Raw genomic sequence first — 17,111 nt, 5'->3', positions numbered from 1 at the left:
AAATGGCATTGCTCTGTATCAGACACCTGCCATCTTCTGTCGGGACTATCATAACAGCCTCTCAATTAGTCATCTTACCACGACTGTCTATCCTTCCTCCCAATTGAACTTCAACAGTGTTAATTCTTAAGTTATCATTTAAAACTCAAACTTTGCATTTTTCAGAAAAGTCTTTCTTGACCCTCAGGATGCCTTAGGCTTCCTTTCTATTTATTACATTTCAATTTTTAAAATTGTTTACTATAAAGAACAGATACATATAGGGTTTTAAATAGAAACATTTAAAAGGCTTTTAATGAAAAGCAGCTATGCCCTGAACTTGTACATGGGTCTTCAGAAACAACCACTTTTTGATGCTTTTAGATGCTTTTTCTGGTTCTTACATCTTTATTTAAATTAAAACAAAAACAAAACAGTACTGTAAGCTTATTCTTTTCAATTTTCAATGCTATCTATTTACTTCCTGCTACACAGAAGAGGATTTAGCTCACACCCCTCTCATATCACATCTCACCACCCCTAATCATCCTAATATAGATATATCATTAATTTTAGTTCTTTTATTGACTCCTTTGCAACTTGAATGTAATTGTTTCAATCCCTTAATTCATCAACAGTTTCTCTTTGTAAAATACGGTATCAGCACTCATTATCCTTCCCCTTATTTTTCTTCCCTCTTTCACTTCGTAACCTGTCATCTGTACTTAAACATTTTTGAAGATTGAAATTAAGTCTTCCATACTTTGTTCAGATTATAAAAATTTTTTTAAATTATTACCAGTGGCTACCCTATTATGGCAATGTGAATACTACTCAAAGTGAGTAACTACATTTCCTGTTTTCTACAGTTTCTTGGTTTTGTGTTTTTCCCCCCGCTGATGTTTCTAATTGTCTTCCGTATTATCTAACACTGTTTGCCTTTATCATAACCCTGCTAGTACTCCAAAATTCTTATATAAAATCACTGTCTTTCTGAAATTAAATTCACTGAGCATTAGTATAGTATGGGAGAATAAAGAAAACTAACACCAAGTGTAAATATATCAAAACTCTACAAATAATTTGCATGTAATAATTAGGGTACAAAAACAATGGACTATGTAAACAAGCTATTATGAAATTCTTATATCTGAAAAATGCTTTAGGATGAATGAAAAAATACAATAATATATACAAAATGACTATATGCATGTAAATATGTATCAGATGATCCCCAAAACCAGACTAATCACCCAGTGGTTTTTGAAAGGACCTGAATACCACCCTCCAGCTCAACCCAATCTCCATCACTGTGCTTATCTCTTAAATTAAAAAGACAATAACAAGTAGAAAATTATTTAAATAACCAAACTCTCTTCAATTTTCAGCGTTAGGACAAAGAGAAAACCATGATTAATTATGGTACCATGATATCATACAGTGAATACATTAATAAAATCAAAAGTTTATAATTTCATGGCTCCTTAAATTGCTAGCCATCATTTCAGAGAATAATTAATTTTTCAGGTCACTAAACATCATGAGCCTAGACAAGGAAGAATGCCAGTTTGTTTTACATCACATTAGTTTATAGGATTAAAATGGATATGGAGTTTTATGAAAACTGATAAGCACACATCAATTTTCATAAACGCCATATCCATCTTAATTCTTCTAAATTATTTTATCATCTGGGGGTAACAGAGAATTAAGAGGAAAAAAACAATAGTGTAATTTCATTAAAGGGAAAAAAGCTGATTATATTAGCTTACTGGTAAGAATATCTAATATAGCTAATGTAGTTTTTAACCCTAAGGACAAATGTATCAATTTTAAATGAGTAATTATCATTAAGTATATTATAAATACCTTTTGACTTCTTTCAGCAGCTTTTTCATCTGAAGAGATATGGGTACGGCACCTAGATAAAGACAGTATTTTCCGATGTCTTACTGAAATTCAGTAATCTAAGACCTATTTTCACAGCTGTATTAAACCAAACCATCCCAAATTATCTAACTTATAACCAGCTTTTCTCCATGGTCTGGTATGTGGCAATATGATTTATTCAACAATATACTGTTTTCTCTAAGAAACTGTCCAAATAGTCCCTAAAACTACAAATTACTTTTTTCAATCACAAAACATTTCAGACATACAAAACTGTAAAAACAAACATATAATGAACATCCAGTTATCTACCACCTAGCTTGAAAAACCTCTAAAAAATATAGGAGGATCCTACATGCAGCCCACCCAATCACATTTCCTTTCTTCTCATAGGTAAACACTCCCAAGCTGAGTTTACCATGTACAACTTTAGTTTTACTAGGAATGTAGGACGTATCCCTACACAGACAATATTATGTAGCACTTTAAAGATTTTATATTACATATAGTGTATCTTTCTTTAACTGATGTGGTTTGCTCAATATTACGTAAGAGACATGTTGACATATATATATAATTCTAGTTCAATTATTTTAACTGCCATATATATAGTACACCAAAGTGCGAATTTTCCAAAATTTATTTTTTCAGAATGCTAGTAACTTAGATTGCTTCCACATTTTCCCAATGCTATAAAGAACAATCCCATGCACGACCCCTTGTACATACGTGTGCGCTTTTCTAGGGTACACACGTAGGAGTGGAGTGGATGGTGGAAGAGAAAGGCATGCAGTTCTTCAACTTTAGTGCTGGCAAACTGCTCTCCAAAGCGCTTCTAATGGTTAGACCCCCCCCACCTGTAGTATGTTCCGAGGGCTCCACAACTAGATAGCAGTATCAAAAATCTTAATTTTGCCAATCTTACGGGTATAAATTGATAAAGTCATTGCGTTTTAATTAGCATTTCCCAAATCATTTGTGAGGTTGAACAAATGTGCATTGCTTACTAGCCATCCAGATTTCCTCTTCTGTGAATTGCCTGGGATATCCAATACTTACTTTTCTAACTGAATCAATTTTTTCTTACTGACATATAACAATTACTTTATATGCCTGACACTAATTCTTTGTCAAACATGTATTACAACTATTTTCTTCACAGTCTGAGTTTGCCTTTTCACTGTCTTCATGGTGTTCTGGTTGACAAAAAATTTTTAAATTCTTAACAATCTGCTCCTTTACAACAGTGTGTGCTCTTTGTGTACTGGTTATTCTTGGCCCTCCATTATTTCAGTCCATTAACACGGTAACTCTCCATTTAGTGAATTCTTCTTCAATGCCTTTTAATAACATTTTATAAAAGTCTTGTGCAACTTCTGTTAATAGTCCCAGTTTTTTCCTATTACTATTATAAATGTCAGTTTTTAGATTACATTTTTTGTTTGTTGCTATTGTTTAGGAATTCAATTTTATTACGCTGAACTTATATCTACCAATACTGCTAAACAAGTCTAATTAAGTTTTTAAGAGATTTAAACTCTTTCAATTTAACATCCAACTAGCTCTGGAGAGAAGAAAACGACTAGGACTACCTCCCCGGCCCTACTTCAACCGTCACAGCATCACTAGGGATACAGAAGCACTCTCTCAACTCACTGCTACTTTATATGGTGGTTAATGAGATAACAGGAAAAGCACAATGTCTGGCACAAAGTAAGAAATCATATCTTCTTTCCCTTCCTTCTCTCACACCCCAATCCCTAATCAATACAAGGCTCACTCACTAACAGAGAAAAGGGAATAAATTTTCCTGAGCAAATTATCATGTCCTCTATATGTTCATCTCATCAGCTGAACAGGTAGGAAAATTTTCCTAACTGTATCCAACCTGTTCAGCTAGTAAAGTAACCAAATTTAGAATTTAATGCCTTATTCTTAAAAGATAAAGGAACAAACCTTTGTTGAGCAGTTCACTCATGTCAGTTATACTACTTACATATTAATATCTCACTTAACACTTCAAATGGGGGCATTTTCCTCATTTCATTCGTAAAGAATCTAAGATTCAGAGAGATTTTTAAAGACTTTGCCCAAGGATGAATAGGTACAAACTAGCAAAACTAATATTTTAATACCAATGTGTCAGTCTCCAAAAGCATACGTTACTGACAGTTACACAATGTCTCCTAGTAACAACCAAGGCAAGTTAATTATCTCTGCATTTCAGCTTCTCTCCTCATTTATTAACCAGAAAAAAACCTAGAGGAATAAAGGCACCTGGTCACTTACCCAGAGCTCCTAACAGAACAGTTTTGTTTAAGGTTCAAAAACAACGACAATCCAAAGAGAATGAAGACTTACGGCTGTTTAAAAGTCTGTGTGTGGGCAGCTGTGCCCTTCACGTGGGCCCCACGAATCTCCTCGGAGAGCTCGTCCACCGTCTCGATGTCCACCTGTTCGTCGTCGTCCTCGGTGAATTCTACACAGTTATTCTGAAACACAGCATTCCAAAAGTAAATAAAGTACTGGAAAGCAAGCACACCTACACTTTTCAAATGAATGTGCCCCTTTATAAAACCAACCAGTGCCATGCATTGGTCTTATACCTTGAGTACTGATAATGCTAAACTTGTTAATTAATCATAAGGAATTAACTCATAAAGCAACATACGGCTGGAGTTAACAACCAAGAACTAGATTATAAATCATAGATATATATTAAACAGACATCATTTGACTGAACAAAGTCCCCCAAAAGCTGTAGTGATACTGCAATGTTATTTCTAGTGGACAAAATTCAGGTACAGAATAGTAAAGCTGCATAAATCTTAAGATGAAATACCAGTAAATTAAAATTTGGCAAGGGGGAAAGTGAAAAGGAGCACAATTCAGGTTCTTTTAAGAGTGCTTCGTGGCTAACCTCCTATCAGACTCTCACAAAAACATTCAAGGAAGATATGGAAATATAACATAGCCCAATCTTCTAAGTCTCTCAATCCCACAAAATGAGAGCTTTTGAAGAATTTTAGATTTCAAAAGAAGCCCAGGCTTGCTCTACTTGCTTATTACACCACAAAAATGAGTCAATCAGTAAGCATTTATTGAGCACCTGTCACAGAAACTCACTGTATATTTTATGTAACAATATATAGATTGAGATATGCAGATATTTTTAAGTCCACCTTTAAAAGTAGTGTTTACTATGCCAGAAACTAAACAGGAAGTATGTTATCTATAATTATACTGCACTAGCGAGGCACAACTCAGATGAAGCATCCCCATCACCTTAATAATTCTATGATGAAACCTGTTGGAAAAGTTACTTACCCCCAAATTATATGCTCCATAAGGTTGGTAAGACACTAAATGCAAGCCATCATTTATGTTCCCCAATTTAAGCACAATTTAACCAACATATATTAAATTTAAACAATGTAAACAATGTATATTATAATTAACTCTAGGAAGCTAAATCATGAAGTCACAATAGAATCTAAAGAGTCTGAATAGTAATGTAGGTAGATGCTTTATAATAGTATTAGGTTGGTGCAAAAATAATTGCAGTTTAAAAGGTTAAAAACAACTGCAAAAACCACAATTACTTTAGCAACAATCTAATAAAACTGAATAATGTCTGCCTACTGCATTGCATGGCTTTAACTTCGGGCTTTGTAAATATCCAATAAAAGTCACAATGGATGATTTATAGGCTACTCACAACTTTCCTTACACTATTCCAATATAATGCTAATCCCAAGCATAAAGATATCATAGGTGTATACATGTACATAAATACAATATAGAATTTAGGTTTTAGAGATATTTTAATATACTGCCATTACTTTAATTAAAAAAGGTCAACATACTTTGTTGTATGTCAGATTCCCTATTAGGAAATTCAAGCAATGCCGCCCTGTGTGATCATGCCACTCTAAAGGTTCTAGTAAGTCAGTTCTACTACAGCAATAGTTTTCACTGGTTTTAAAGTTGGACTGGTTTTGGTCTGATGCTTAACCAGGCTGCCTTACAATGGGAGACTGCAAAAAGCGCAAGAAAATCTGCAATGTAACTCTTACTAAACTCAATGAATTCAGATCCTTCAGCTACCTACAGGTTATCTCTCCTCAAAAAGGATTAGGCTCGAGATAGGACACTGCGGCAAATGCTACAGAATCATCCAATTGTACAGCTAGATCCTTGTTTTACAAATGAGACAACTGAGGTACAGAAATAATTAACACAGAAACATTAAAATAGCTAAACATTTTAGTTTTAAAATACTAATCTTTTTGTTATGTTTTATCTGCATAAAGGCTGAATGACTCTCCAGAAAGTGAAATTCTATAACAACCAACTGCATGACAATCAGTGCAGACGGCCACTTTATCTGCTCCTGAAGAGAGAGACTTACTTAGATTTCAGGGCACCCACACAGGCAGCTAACTATAATCTCCTTATGATTTACAGCAGATCCCATGTCAGAGGTCAGTAAATCACACAGCCCATCACCTGTTTTGGTAAATAAAGTTGTACTGGAACACAACTCCTACACTCATTCAGTTACTATTGTTTACGGCTGCTTTCATGCTACAACAGCAATTGAGTCGTTGCAGCAGCGAGCCATCTAGCCTGCAAAGTCTAAAATATTTACAATCTGGCCCGTTACAGAAAAAGTTTGCCCAATTCATGCCCTATACCATACCTGATTCTCAGTTACTTAGTTCAGTACAAACAACACTAAATAGGGAGTCTACAAAAATGGCATCAAACATAAATTATAAAGGTCATATTACAAACGTAGATGACCAAAGTTCTAAAAACTAATTATTCAATTCTAAAAACTAATTATTTAATTTTAGGAGATAACTAAAAAGCAACTCAGGGCACAGTTATATTAAAACAAATTGTATTTTCCATTTTTCTCCAAAAAGAACAATATCTCTCTAAATGCAGGTAGGTAACTTCTCCCCCAGTTCTAAGGTCACCCAGTCCGTTTCTTATATCTCTACCAGATAACCTATAATCACTTTAGATAGAAAATGTCAAAAAAACTAACTGGGACCAAATGGGACTAGTGGTTTCAGGATTTCTTTTATTTTTTCTTTAAATCTAACGTGACAGGGACTCTCGAGCATCTATCCCCCAAAGGCGTAAGCCAGCCTTTCCATGACATCAGACAAGTCTCAAAGAACAGTATAAGCTCAATAAATGTTACCGGACTGACACAGCCTAAAAACTACCAAGTCATTTCATCGTGATCTAAATCTAGGCATTCAACTGAATGTATCAAGGTCTTAGTGATCTTCTGGAAAAGATACTGTCTCTAATAAATCATTTAAATCCTTGAGGTTTCAGCCACAACAAAAATGAGCTCACCACCTTTTCTACATCCTCAACCTCCTCACTCTGGTAGTCAGAAACAACATCCACAATCTCATCAACAGAATCATCGGTTTTCTCATTCTCATCTTCCTCGTCATCTTCTTCCAAATCCAAAACACTGAAGTCAGCACTGCTTCGCCCATTCTTCTTTTCCTGCTTTAGTTGTATCTGTTCTGATAGCAGTAAGTGACTTTGAAAATGTCCTTCCTCTCTGCTCCTTTTTGTAGCTCTCCTCGGAATAATGGAGAAGGTTGCAGGACTAGAAATCCTACTCCAAGAATCACATTCAGTTTTTAAAACTCTGGTATTCTCAGTAGTTCTGCTTTTTCCAAGTAAATCAGAGATGTCTTGTTCTTGTTGAAACACATCTGAATTTTCCTGACAAGTCTTAGTCTCCTTAATTAACTGTTCATCTGCCTCTTTCTTGCATTCCTGTGAAATTCCAACACATTTCCGGGTCATTGGGCCCTTCAGGTGTTTTCTCCATCTCTCCCTAATGTCCCTCACAGCACCTCCACATACTTTCTCCTTGGCCTCTGGCTGTGGATTAGATTGATGCTCCACAACTATGCTCCCTGAATATTCAAATTTACATTCTTCCTTAGAGACGACGGGAAATTCATTTGATTTTTCCTCTGGACTATCTAAGCCTTTCTGCTGTTCCACTTTCACATTGCTTATACTGTGGACTGTCACATTGCTGGCTTTTTCAGAAATGGTCTTAATTTCTAGAACAGTCAGTTTTTCTTTGGAACTGTCATGATTCCTAATCCCATCTTCCTTAACATCTTTATAGTCTTCATTTGTGTGTGACCCAGTGATACAGGAGTGCTTAGAAGATTCAGCAGTTGCAGGACCTTCTTCTGTAAGGGATTCTTCATCTAAATGATCACCCCCATATTCCAAAGAATCATTCAGGGTTTCTTCTGAGGCAACAGCTCCTGAGTTTTGCTTTATTACATTAGCCTCAGAGTCTACAGCTTCCCCTTCTGACTGTAGGGCCTTCTTTGTTTCCTGTTCTCTTTTTAAAAAGTTCATTTCATCTTTCTGGTCTGCATTCTGAGATTCTCTCTTCATCTGAAGAGAAGCAACATGTTGAAGAATGGAGCTGGGAACAGGCTTTTGTCCTGGGAGCTGCAACAAGGCAAAACTACCAGACTGGAGAGGAATGAGGCTGGCTGTACCAACAGGCTGCCCTCCTGAGCTATAGGTTATTTTGGTTTCAGAGCCTGTTTTACTTGCAAAGCTTTGTGGTTCCGGAGGGGAAATCCTCAAGGTCAGTGTACCAGACTGAGACACAAAACTAGGTCCAGAAGAAAGCAATGATGGTGCCTGCGTGAAAACATTCACTGCTTGTGAAGACCCAACAGCCTGAATTACAGGACTCATAACAGAGAAAGCAGAGGATGAAGCAGAAGATGGTGGAGTCTCTGAAGGCTTAGAAGGAGTGGGTAACCGGATTCCCATCACAGACCCTGGTAAGAAAAAGAAAACTTTAATTCACCACTGCCCATATCAAGACTTTCAAGGTATGTTTTTCTTTTTGAACAGGTGACTCTAAGTGACTAAGAAGACCAATGCTGGTATATTTATATACCATATGGCCAAATGATTCAACAAAAGAAAGATCTCGTTTTATACCTGGGTTCCGAAACATGACAGGCTGTAAGTTGGGCTGGGTATTAGAGCCTCGAAGCTGATGCAAAGGGAGGAGCTGGACAATCTGCCCATTAGGGTGCCTAAACAGGTTCATTCCACTTGGGCTCCTAATAGGCTGCAAGACCATCCGATGTCCTGGAAGTTGTGTGTTTGAGACAGGTCTAAGAGTAGGAGAACCCTGCTGCACTGGAATCAACAATAATCGAGGCCCAGTACGTTTCACTGGGTTAGGAGGGACCTGTGGAGTAGCCACTGGAATCTGAGGGGCATTTTCTGAAAAACAGGAAATGGAAACATAGTATCAAAATTTCCCTTTAACACACTTAGGAAAAAAATTATTGTGACATAGGATCTGACCATGCTACAAATAACTTCTAATCTGAATTGTAAAGTTGGTGAAATCCTGTACCTCTATGATACACTACTTAATAGTCCTATAGCTAAGAACAATTTATCTTAAACCTAAGTATTAACTGAACTTTGCAGAGCCTTACATTTAGAGTGGTGAGAAAAGAAAGCAAAAGCCGACTTTCGCGAAACCCAGACAAGCAGCATCTGGCTTGAGCGTGTCCTGTACTTCTGGCTGAGCAGGCCTAAGCCGGCACTAATAGCAGCCGGCCTAGGTTCGTGGCTTGGCCTCTCTAGGTGCTTCCAAGCACAACACGGGCGGCAGACATCTGCGGATTTCTCTCTGGCTCCCGTTGGCTGGTCCCGGGTGGGGGGCACGGGCTGTGGCTGAAGTAGGCCTACAGCGGATCCTCTCCAAGGTGGTTCTGGGGCTGGCACCCCCAGTGGCCGCTTTAAAACGAGCTGGAGCATCACCTAGCCACCTCCAAGTATGACACATGTAAGGGGCGGATTGGGCAGGCACCAGAGTCCTGCTGCAGCAGATCCTGCTCTGTAGGGTCAGCCCCTGCACAACAACACTGCCACTGTAGTCAAGGCCAGTCCTCACAACCAGTGAGCCCAAGGGTCAGTCCCTCACACTGATGTGCAATTATCAACCAAGGCTCAACTACAAGAGGAGGGCACATATAACCCACACAAAGGACACACCTGGAGCGCATGGCTCGGGTGACCAGAAAGACTGCGTCACTGAACCCCACACACACCTACTACATAAGGCCACTCTACTAAGACCAGGAGACATAGCAGCACTACCTAATACATAGAAACAAACACAGGGAGGTAGCCAAAATGGGGAGACAAAGAAACATGTCCCAAATAAAAGAACAGAGCAAAGCTCCAGAAAAAGAACTAAGCGAAATGGAGATAAGCAATCTATCAGACGCAGAGTTCCTGACACTGGTTATAAGAATGCTCAATGATCTCAGGGAGAACTTCAACAGAGAGATAGGAGGCATAAAAATGGGAGATGGAAACCATCAAAAAGAACCAGTCAGAAATAAAGGATACAATAATGTAAATGAAGAATATATTATGAAGAATATATTACAGGGAATCAACAGTAGATTGGATAAGCAGAGGATCCAACCAGCAATGTAGAAGACCAGGTAGCAGAAAAGACCCAACCAGAACAGCAAAAAGAAAAAAGAACCCCCAAAATTGAGGAGAGTTTAAGGGGTTTCCAGGACAATATCAAGCGTACCAACATTCGCATTATAGGGGTACCAGAAGAAGAAAAGAGACAGCAAGGAACTGAAAACCTATTTGGAAAAATAACGAACCAAAACTTCCCTAACCTGGTGAAGGAAATGTGCTTGTATGTACAAGTACAGGAAGCACAGAGAGTCCCAAACAAGATAAACCCAAAGAGGCCAACATCAAGACATATCATAATTAAAACACCAAAGGTTAAATACAAAGGAAGAATCTTACACGCAGCAAGAGAAAAGCAGTTAGTTACCCACAAGGGAGCCCCCATAAGGCTGTCAGCTGATTTCTCAACAGAAACTTTGCAGGCAAGAAGGGAGTAGCAGGTAAGAAGGAAATATTCCAAGTGATGAAAAGCAATGACATACAACCAAGATTGCTCTACCCAGCAAGGCTGTCATTTAGAACTGAAGAACAGATAAAAAGTTTCCCAGACAAGACAAAAATGAAGGAGTTCATCACCACCAAACCAGTATTACAAGGACTCTTAGAGGGACTTAAGACGGGAGGAAGGTTAAGGATGAGTGCAAGGGGAAGGGATTAAGAAGTACAAATTGGTTGATATACAGGGATGCAGGGTATAGCATAAGGAATATAGTCAGCCATATTATAATAACTATGTATGGTGTCAGATGGGTACTAGATCTTAGGGTGATAGATGGGAGGGGTGTTGGGGGACAGGGTGAAAAAGGTGAAGGCATTAAGAAATACAAATTGATAATACAGTATGAGGAATATAATCAACAATGTTGTAAAGATCACGTAAGTTGCCAGATGGGCACTGGACTTATCAAGGGGATCACGTCATAGACTGTGTAGATGCCAGACTAATGCACTGTACACCTGAAGAGCTGAAGTAGAATAATATTGAATGTCAACTATAACTAAATATATAGGTATATATAGTCACAGGATGTGGAGTACAACATAGGGAAGACAATCGATGGTATTGTAATAGCTATATAAGACGTTGGAGGAGTAGTAGCTTGGGGCTGGGATATGAGGGGTTTAAATGTCTATTACGTTGCTTTGTACACCTGAAACTAATAAAAAACTAAACTTAAAATTAAAAATAAATAAAAGGAAGCACAATTGTCAAGAGGTACATTTAGAGGGACAATGCTTCTGCCTAATGAAAAACACAGACAGGCCTCTAAATCTGGATTCTCATTAAAACTAGAGATGGTTCATGATGAAATTTAAAATTCAGGCTGCTAACACTTAACTAGACTTCGATTTAGTTTCACAGGTTATATTCAAATAAGATAAAGTCAAGGACTAAAAATTATGAGGTATAAAAAACATCTTGGCTTTTAAAATTCATTCACAAATAAGCACAAATATTTGTAGAAATTATTTTTCATAAGGGAAAAAATACATAACCCCCCCCCAAAATGGAATGAAATTAAGAGACCTCAAAGTAGCAGGGAAATAAAGCCTGATCAGGAAGAGGTAAAAGACAGTTTTAGAATAAATAGAAAAAGCAAAAATTTAATGAAGATGTGAATTAAAAGAGATTTCAAACCATTAATAGTACCTAAAGATTCACTTTAATCTTTGGAAGAGATATTTAGAAATACTAAAGACATGGGGAAAAAATAATATGAGTAATCTACAGATAGATTTCTGGCCATGGGGATAAAAAGGTAGGAATAACGATACGAAGCATAAATGAAACTAATCTAATATTATCGTTCAAGTTTAGTAAACTTATTTATCATCATTAATAAATATTTTCATTAGTTTATCACTAAACAGAAAATCAACAAACCAAACAAAACAAACAATAGCTTAACATGTGATAGCCAAACAGACACTCTGCCCACGAAACATACCAAATTTCTAAAAGAAAGTCATACTCAATATTTACATGACAAATTATATACAGAAAATCCAGGACTTCTCTTGAAAATGAAATAAAACACAAGGACCAAACTGTTCATGAAAAAAAGTGTGCAATTTACACACACAAAAATTAATCTATCTTATGTGAATTAAGAACATGTTAAAGCATTAATTTCCTGAACATTTCTATTTAAATTAAGTTTTAGAGTGATTCAAAATTAAATTTCTCCAATTCAGAGAATGAAAGCAGCCTTTAACACACATGCTTAATTGGCATTATTTATTGAAACGTGGGAGGAGGAAGAGAAAAAGAAGGGAAGTCAAATGAAACAGTCACAGATATCATAAAGTGCCTGAGTTGAGACCCCCTTTTATGAACCTAGAACAAAATTATACCACTTCCTCAGAAGTAGCAATTATCTGAGTCAGCTCCATTTATAAAAGAGCAGATAAGAAAATCCGTTAAGATTAGCCTTGCCTCAAGGGGTATTACAGAAGGTACTAGGTTTTAGGTAGTGTATAGATACAGAATAAACCATATCACATTGTCAGCAAGTAATTCCCTTTTCAATTTTAATCTTTTGATTATATACAGAAGTACCAGTCTTTGATATTGTCTTTAATATTATGCCAGCATTTTCTAGCTTTCTTCATTAACAGAGAGAGAACAAGCCATATGCTAAGATTACTACATTATAGTAGCTAGCTAGAATACATTATTTTTTATTATTGTTTACAGTGTATTTATTTACAGGGTTAACCTCTATTTTTGCAAGTGATGTTGTTTTCCAATTACAGTAAGACTGCTCCTTTTTAAAATACATTCAAGTAAACAAATGAGCTGATTAAATAAAAACATTAATACAGTAAAATAGGAATGAGAACAAATTATATGAATGTATATTCGGAGTGACTGAAATCTGAGAAACAATAAACTACAAAAAGCTAAATGACTTTAGTTTCATGATAGAATTAAAAATATAAAGGTTAGAATCCATATGGTTTAGAAAACATAACCAGTTAAAATATGAGCAGATATGAACCTTGAGATTCAATAGGAAGTCAAAGCAGTTTCATCAACAACAATCTCACTTCCAAAATGATATGTTAAACTCGCCTTTTCTATATGTTTATTTAGTGGGGAGAAGCAGAAGACAACACATTTGATACTGTGATTCACTTTGCCTTTCAACAGAACTTCAACTTATGAACTAACTCCCAAATCATTTCTTTCCTAAAACATCAACAGTGTCTTGGACCATGTCACTAAAGGCAAAAATATTTAGTAGTAAAAATATCAATAACCAAGACAGAATTGCTGTCGGCTATTTATTTCCCCTTAAATCTCACTCTTCTACAGCAATTCCTCTTTGAGTACACTAAGAAAACTACTTACTTTAGCTGGTTGAATAAGGATATAAAAATTACAAAAGTTATAGATGATGTAATACAGAATTGTACACCTGAAATCTATGTCATTTTACTAACAATTGTCACCCCAATAAATTTAATAAAATAAAATTTTTTTAAAAAATTACAAAAGTATAAGATATTCCTATTTCAAATTCACTTAACCTAAGCCAACAAGAGAAAAATTTTAACCAAATAATTGGTAAACATGTAATACATTAGAGTCCTACGCAAAGAAATATGCCTCCTTATTTCTATTTCAATCCGTTTGTATATAGTAAATTGAATAATGTCAGTAGTATATGGGAGTTGGGCTGATTCACAAATGATTTTTTTCTAGGCAAGGGGACCTAGAATTTTAATCTTCAGCAAGGAGAAAGAGAAAGTCTTCATCTTGGCTGCCACATAGGCAAAAACCTTGTGATCTCTGTTTTTCTTTTTAAATTAAAAAAGCACCAGCCCCTTTTTGGCTCCCCCAAAAAAGGGAGCCCCTACATTTGGGTTGCCTCCACAGAGAGGTGTACCCCTAGCTCTCAGCACACAGCAGGTTGCCCTTCCTTCTGTGCCCACCTTAACGGCTGCTTTACTGGCTCAGAGCTCCACTCCCATAGGCATGATTTCAGTATCCTTCAGGCAGCATTTCCATTCTAATGTTTTTAATAACCTGAGGAAATCTTCAGTCCCACTAAAACCATCCGTCAAGGCTGTTCAATTTATCTCCAAGGTCCCAGCTATGGTTTTTATTAGTGCCTTTGCTTACAAGGTTGCATAGATTTTTGGTGATTTGTCCTAACCCTGTATTAACCATGTGCTCTACTATTTTTATTGTTCAATTTTGCAGAACGCAAAGGTTTTCAGGAATACGTGTATCATGTCATAGCAGAAACACCTACACTGTTACCCTATCTAGGCGTATCATCCTATCACAACCACAAGGTTATATAAACAGCTGTAGAGGAAACCAGCTTGTAACATCTAGGCCTTACCTGGTCTCTGGCTCACTGGTGGACTCCCATCAATTCCTGAGAGGATAATGGGAACAGAGCCAAGAGATGAAGTTGGTGTGGTCACCATGGAGGAAGATGCAGCTGTGGTCACCACGACTATGGAGGTGGAGGCAGTGGAAGCAACAGGAAGAGTTATGGTTGGAGGAGATGCTACCAAAGACTTAGGAAAAGCCACTGAAGCCACGGGGCTAGTTATGCCAGTCGTTTTGATAAGGTTCACAGTGGCTGTGGACTGGGTAGGTGTTACAGGGGTGCTGGCATTAGTTTCAGAGACCTCAACAACCCCTGCAGTGGTGGCACCAGAAGGACAAGTAGTTTCTTTAGTTCCCACGTCAGAAAGAGCAGTCATAGGTGTCACAGCAGTAACATTCTCTAAAAATACTTGAGGGGTGGTAGTAGTGACAGCAGCAGTCACAGGGCTGCACACCTGAACGGCCTCAGAAGAAACCACAGGTGTGACGACCATTACTGGAGAAGGTCTGATACTGAACTTCTGCGGCCCTGTTAGGGGTTGGGGTGTGCTAACTCCAGGTATCTTCTGCTGCAGGGCTCCAACTTTACTCATCACAAACTGTGTGAACACACCACCAGGAGAGGGTCGAGCCGCTGCAAATAAAAATTTGCAGGTCAAAATCTTCAGTTCTCATATTTTATCCTCTAAGTGATTGTGTTTATCAACATTTATCGTGTGCACCACTGGGTCAATTTCTTACAGGTACTACCTACCTGCATTATGTAAGTGCCAATTTCCAACCATAGAAATCAAACACTTCCCTCAACCCAAACCAAACCCCTTTATAATTCTAACAAGAAAGGGATTAAAATTGGGTGCTCCTACTAAACATCTTTGGCTACACAATATAGCCAAATTGCCAGTTACACTAAAAAGACAATACAGCAGCACACTAAAACAGGTAAAGAAAGTAAGAAGGAGATTTTCCCCCCCAACTCTAATTTTAAAACTTGTTTCTGCCACTTCCTTTCTGCCCCAGCACCTCCATCTCTTTATTGCTGTCCTCTTATGGGACAGTTAAGTTTTACATATTTCTAAAACATATGAAGACATTTTTCAGGAGAGGGCAGAGTACGACTGCTTATTTTGGGGGGGACGGATTTTGGACAGGAGTCCACCATCTTATCCTCATAGAATGCTGGCATTTTGAATAAACCTGCTTTTCTTTCCTCGAAAACAAAAAAAAAAAACTCTATTTCTAAAATCACCAGATAAATCTACTTTTTAAAAAGAGGTGAAATGAGTTCTTTTTAACGCATACAATGCCTATCCTCCATCTTCACGCAACTCCAGCATTCAGCCAGAGACTTCAATTTCCTATTAGAGGAAAAAATACAGTAACTGACACTTTTACTTAACATACCTAAATAGATGTGAAATAACACAAAGAGGAATTCAATAAACCAACTGTATATAGTCAACGCTAAAACATAAATGCTCTCAAGAAGGTAATGTATTATAGACTCTAGTATTGAAATGTTAAGTAAAAGAAGTTTAAATTCACAGAACAGGGGTGAATAAAGCAATGTTTCAAAATTATGTTTTACAAGAGCCTTCTATACTTTAAGCCTATACTAACTCAGTCCACTTTGATTTCGCTAACTCCTTGGTTTCATAAATTCAAGGAACATACATACATATGATTGCTACCAAAAATACCCGTCCTGTTAGGAGAAATACCAAATTAGGGAAAGAATTTAAGAATATGTCTTATGTTTTTAAAAACATAGTTGAAAAACCTAAGTCTTTTTCTACATTAATAAAAGTCTAAAAGTCTGGGAAGTAACTGTAAAACTAACTAGAGTTCAAGTCATCCAGTATTATAGGTCATCAGAAGAGTTACCAAACAGTAAAAGAAAAAATTCAAGCCAGATGTACATCGAGAATAAGAATAATGCCAAATTCTTTATTTCTCTAATGTTTACAACTTCCATACTGTATCCACTGGCTCGACACCAAGTGACAGGCCTTTCCAAAACATATATATAGTCCAACTTACCAATTGGTCTTTTTGCTGGAACAAATGCCTTCAGATTCTTCCCGGGGTGATTTGTTGTAGTGCCGGAGGAGGATGCCGTTTTGGAATTGGATGTTGAAGGCAACAGGGTACGTGGTTTCCTGGATGCAGCCACCTTGGCATTGGATGCTACCTTGGAGATGACAGTACTGAGGGTTGAGAGGTCCAGGACTGAGGGTCGCAACCTGCCTGTGATATAAGCAGCTAGCCTATTGGCTGGATGCAATGCCCCCATCTGTCCCAATAGCAACTTAGCCTGCGGGTAACTCTTACCATTAACCTGAAACAAGTGGCA

At 37.2% G+C, this 17,111-nt stretch overlaps 1 protein-coding gene across 16 annotated transcripts in view; it reads right to left on the bottom strand.

Annotated features, from left to right (window-relative positions):
• The window catches only part of MGA (MAX dimerization protein MGA), a 132,764-nt gene that overhangs the window by 7,863 nt on the left and 107,790 nt on the right, over nucleotides 1-17,111 (bottom strand). For 9 of the 16 annotated variants that reach the window (XM_019725430.3, XM_019725431.3, XM_019725434.3 and 6 more), the window contains exons 14-19: nucleotides 16,799-17,096; nucleotides 14,766-15,392; nucleotides 8,893-9,183; nucleotides 7,246-8,726; nucleotides 4,231-4,361; nucleotides 1,849-1,900 (exon numbers count right to left, since the gene is read on the bottom strand). In XM_019725430.3, coding sequence (XP_019580989.3) covers nucleotides 1,849-1,900; nucleotides 4,231-4,361; nucleotides 7,246-8,726; nucleotides 8,893-9,183; nucleotides 14,766-15,392; nucleotides 16,799-17,096 — 2,880 coding nt within the window. The remainder of the gene's footprint in view (nucleotides 1-1,848; nucleotides 1,901-4,230; nucleotides 4,362-7,245; nucleotides 8,727-8,892; nucleotides 9,184-14,765; nucleotides 15,393-16,798; nucleotides 17,097-17,111) is intronic. The other 7 variants (XM_019725437.3, XM_019725441.3, XM_019725436.3 and 4 more) reach the window with 6 other exon arrangements.

The sequence above is a fragment of the Rhinolophus sinicus genome, chromosome 3 (genome assembly GCF_057876585.1).
Source record: "Rhinolophus sinicus isolate RSI-liver-muscle chromosome 3, RSI-T2T, whole genome shotgun sequence".
Taxonomy (NCBI): Eukaryota; Metazoa; Chordata; class Mammalia; order Chiroptera; family Rhinolophidae; genus Rhinolophus; species Rhinolophus sinicus.
Note: the sequence above shows the minus strand (reverse complement) of the source record. Positions and strands in the feature narration are given on the sequence as shown.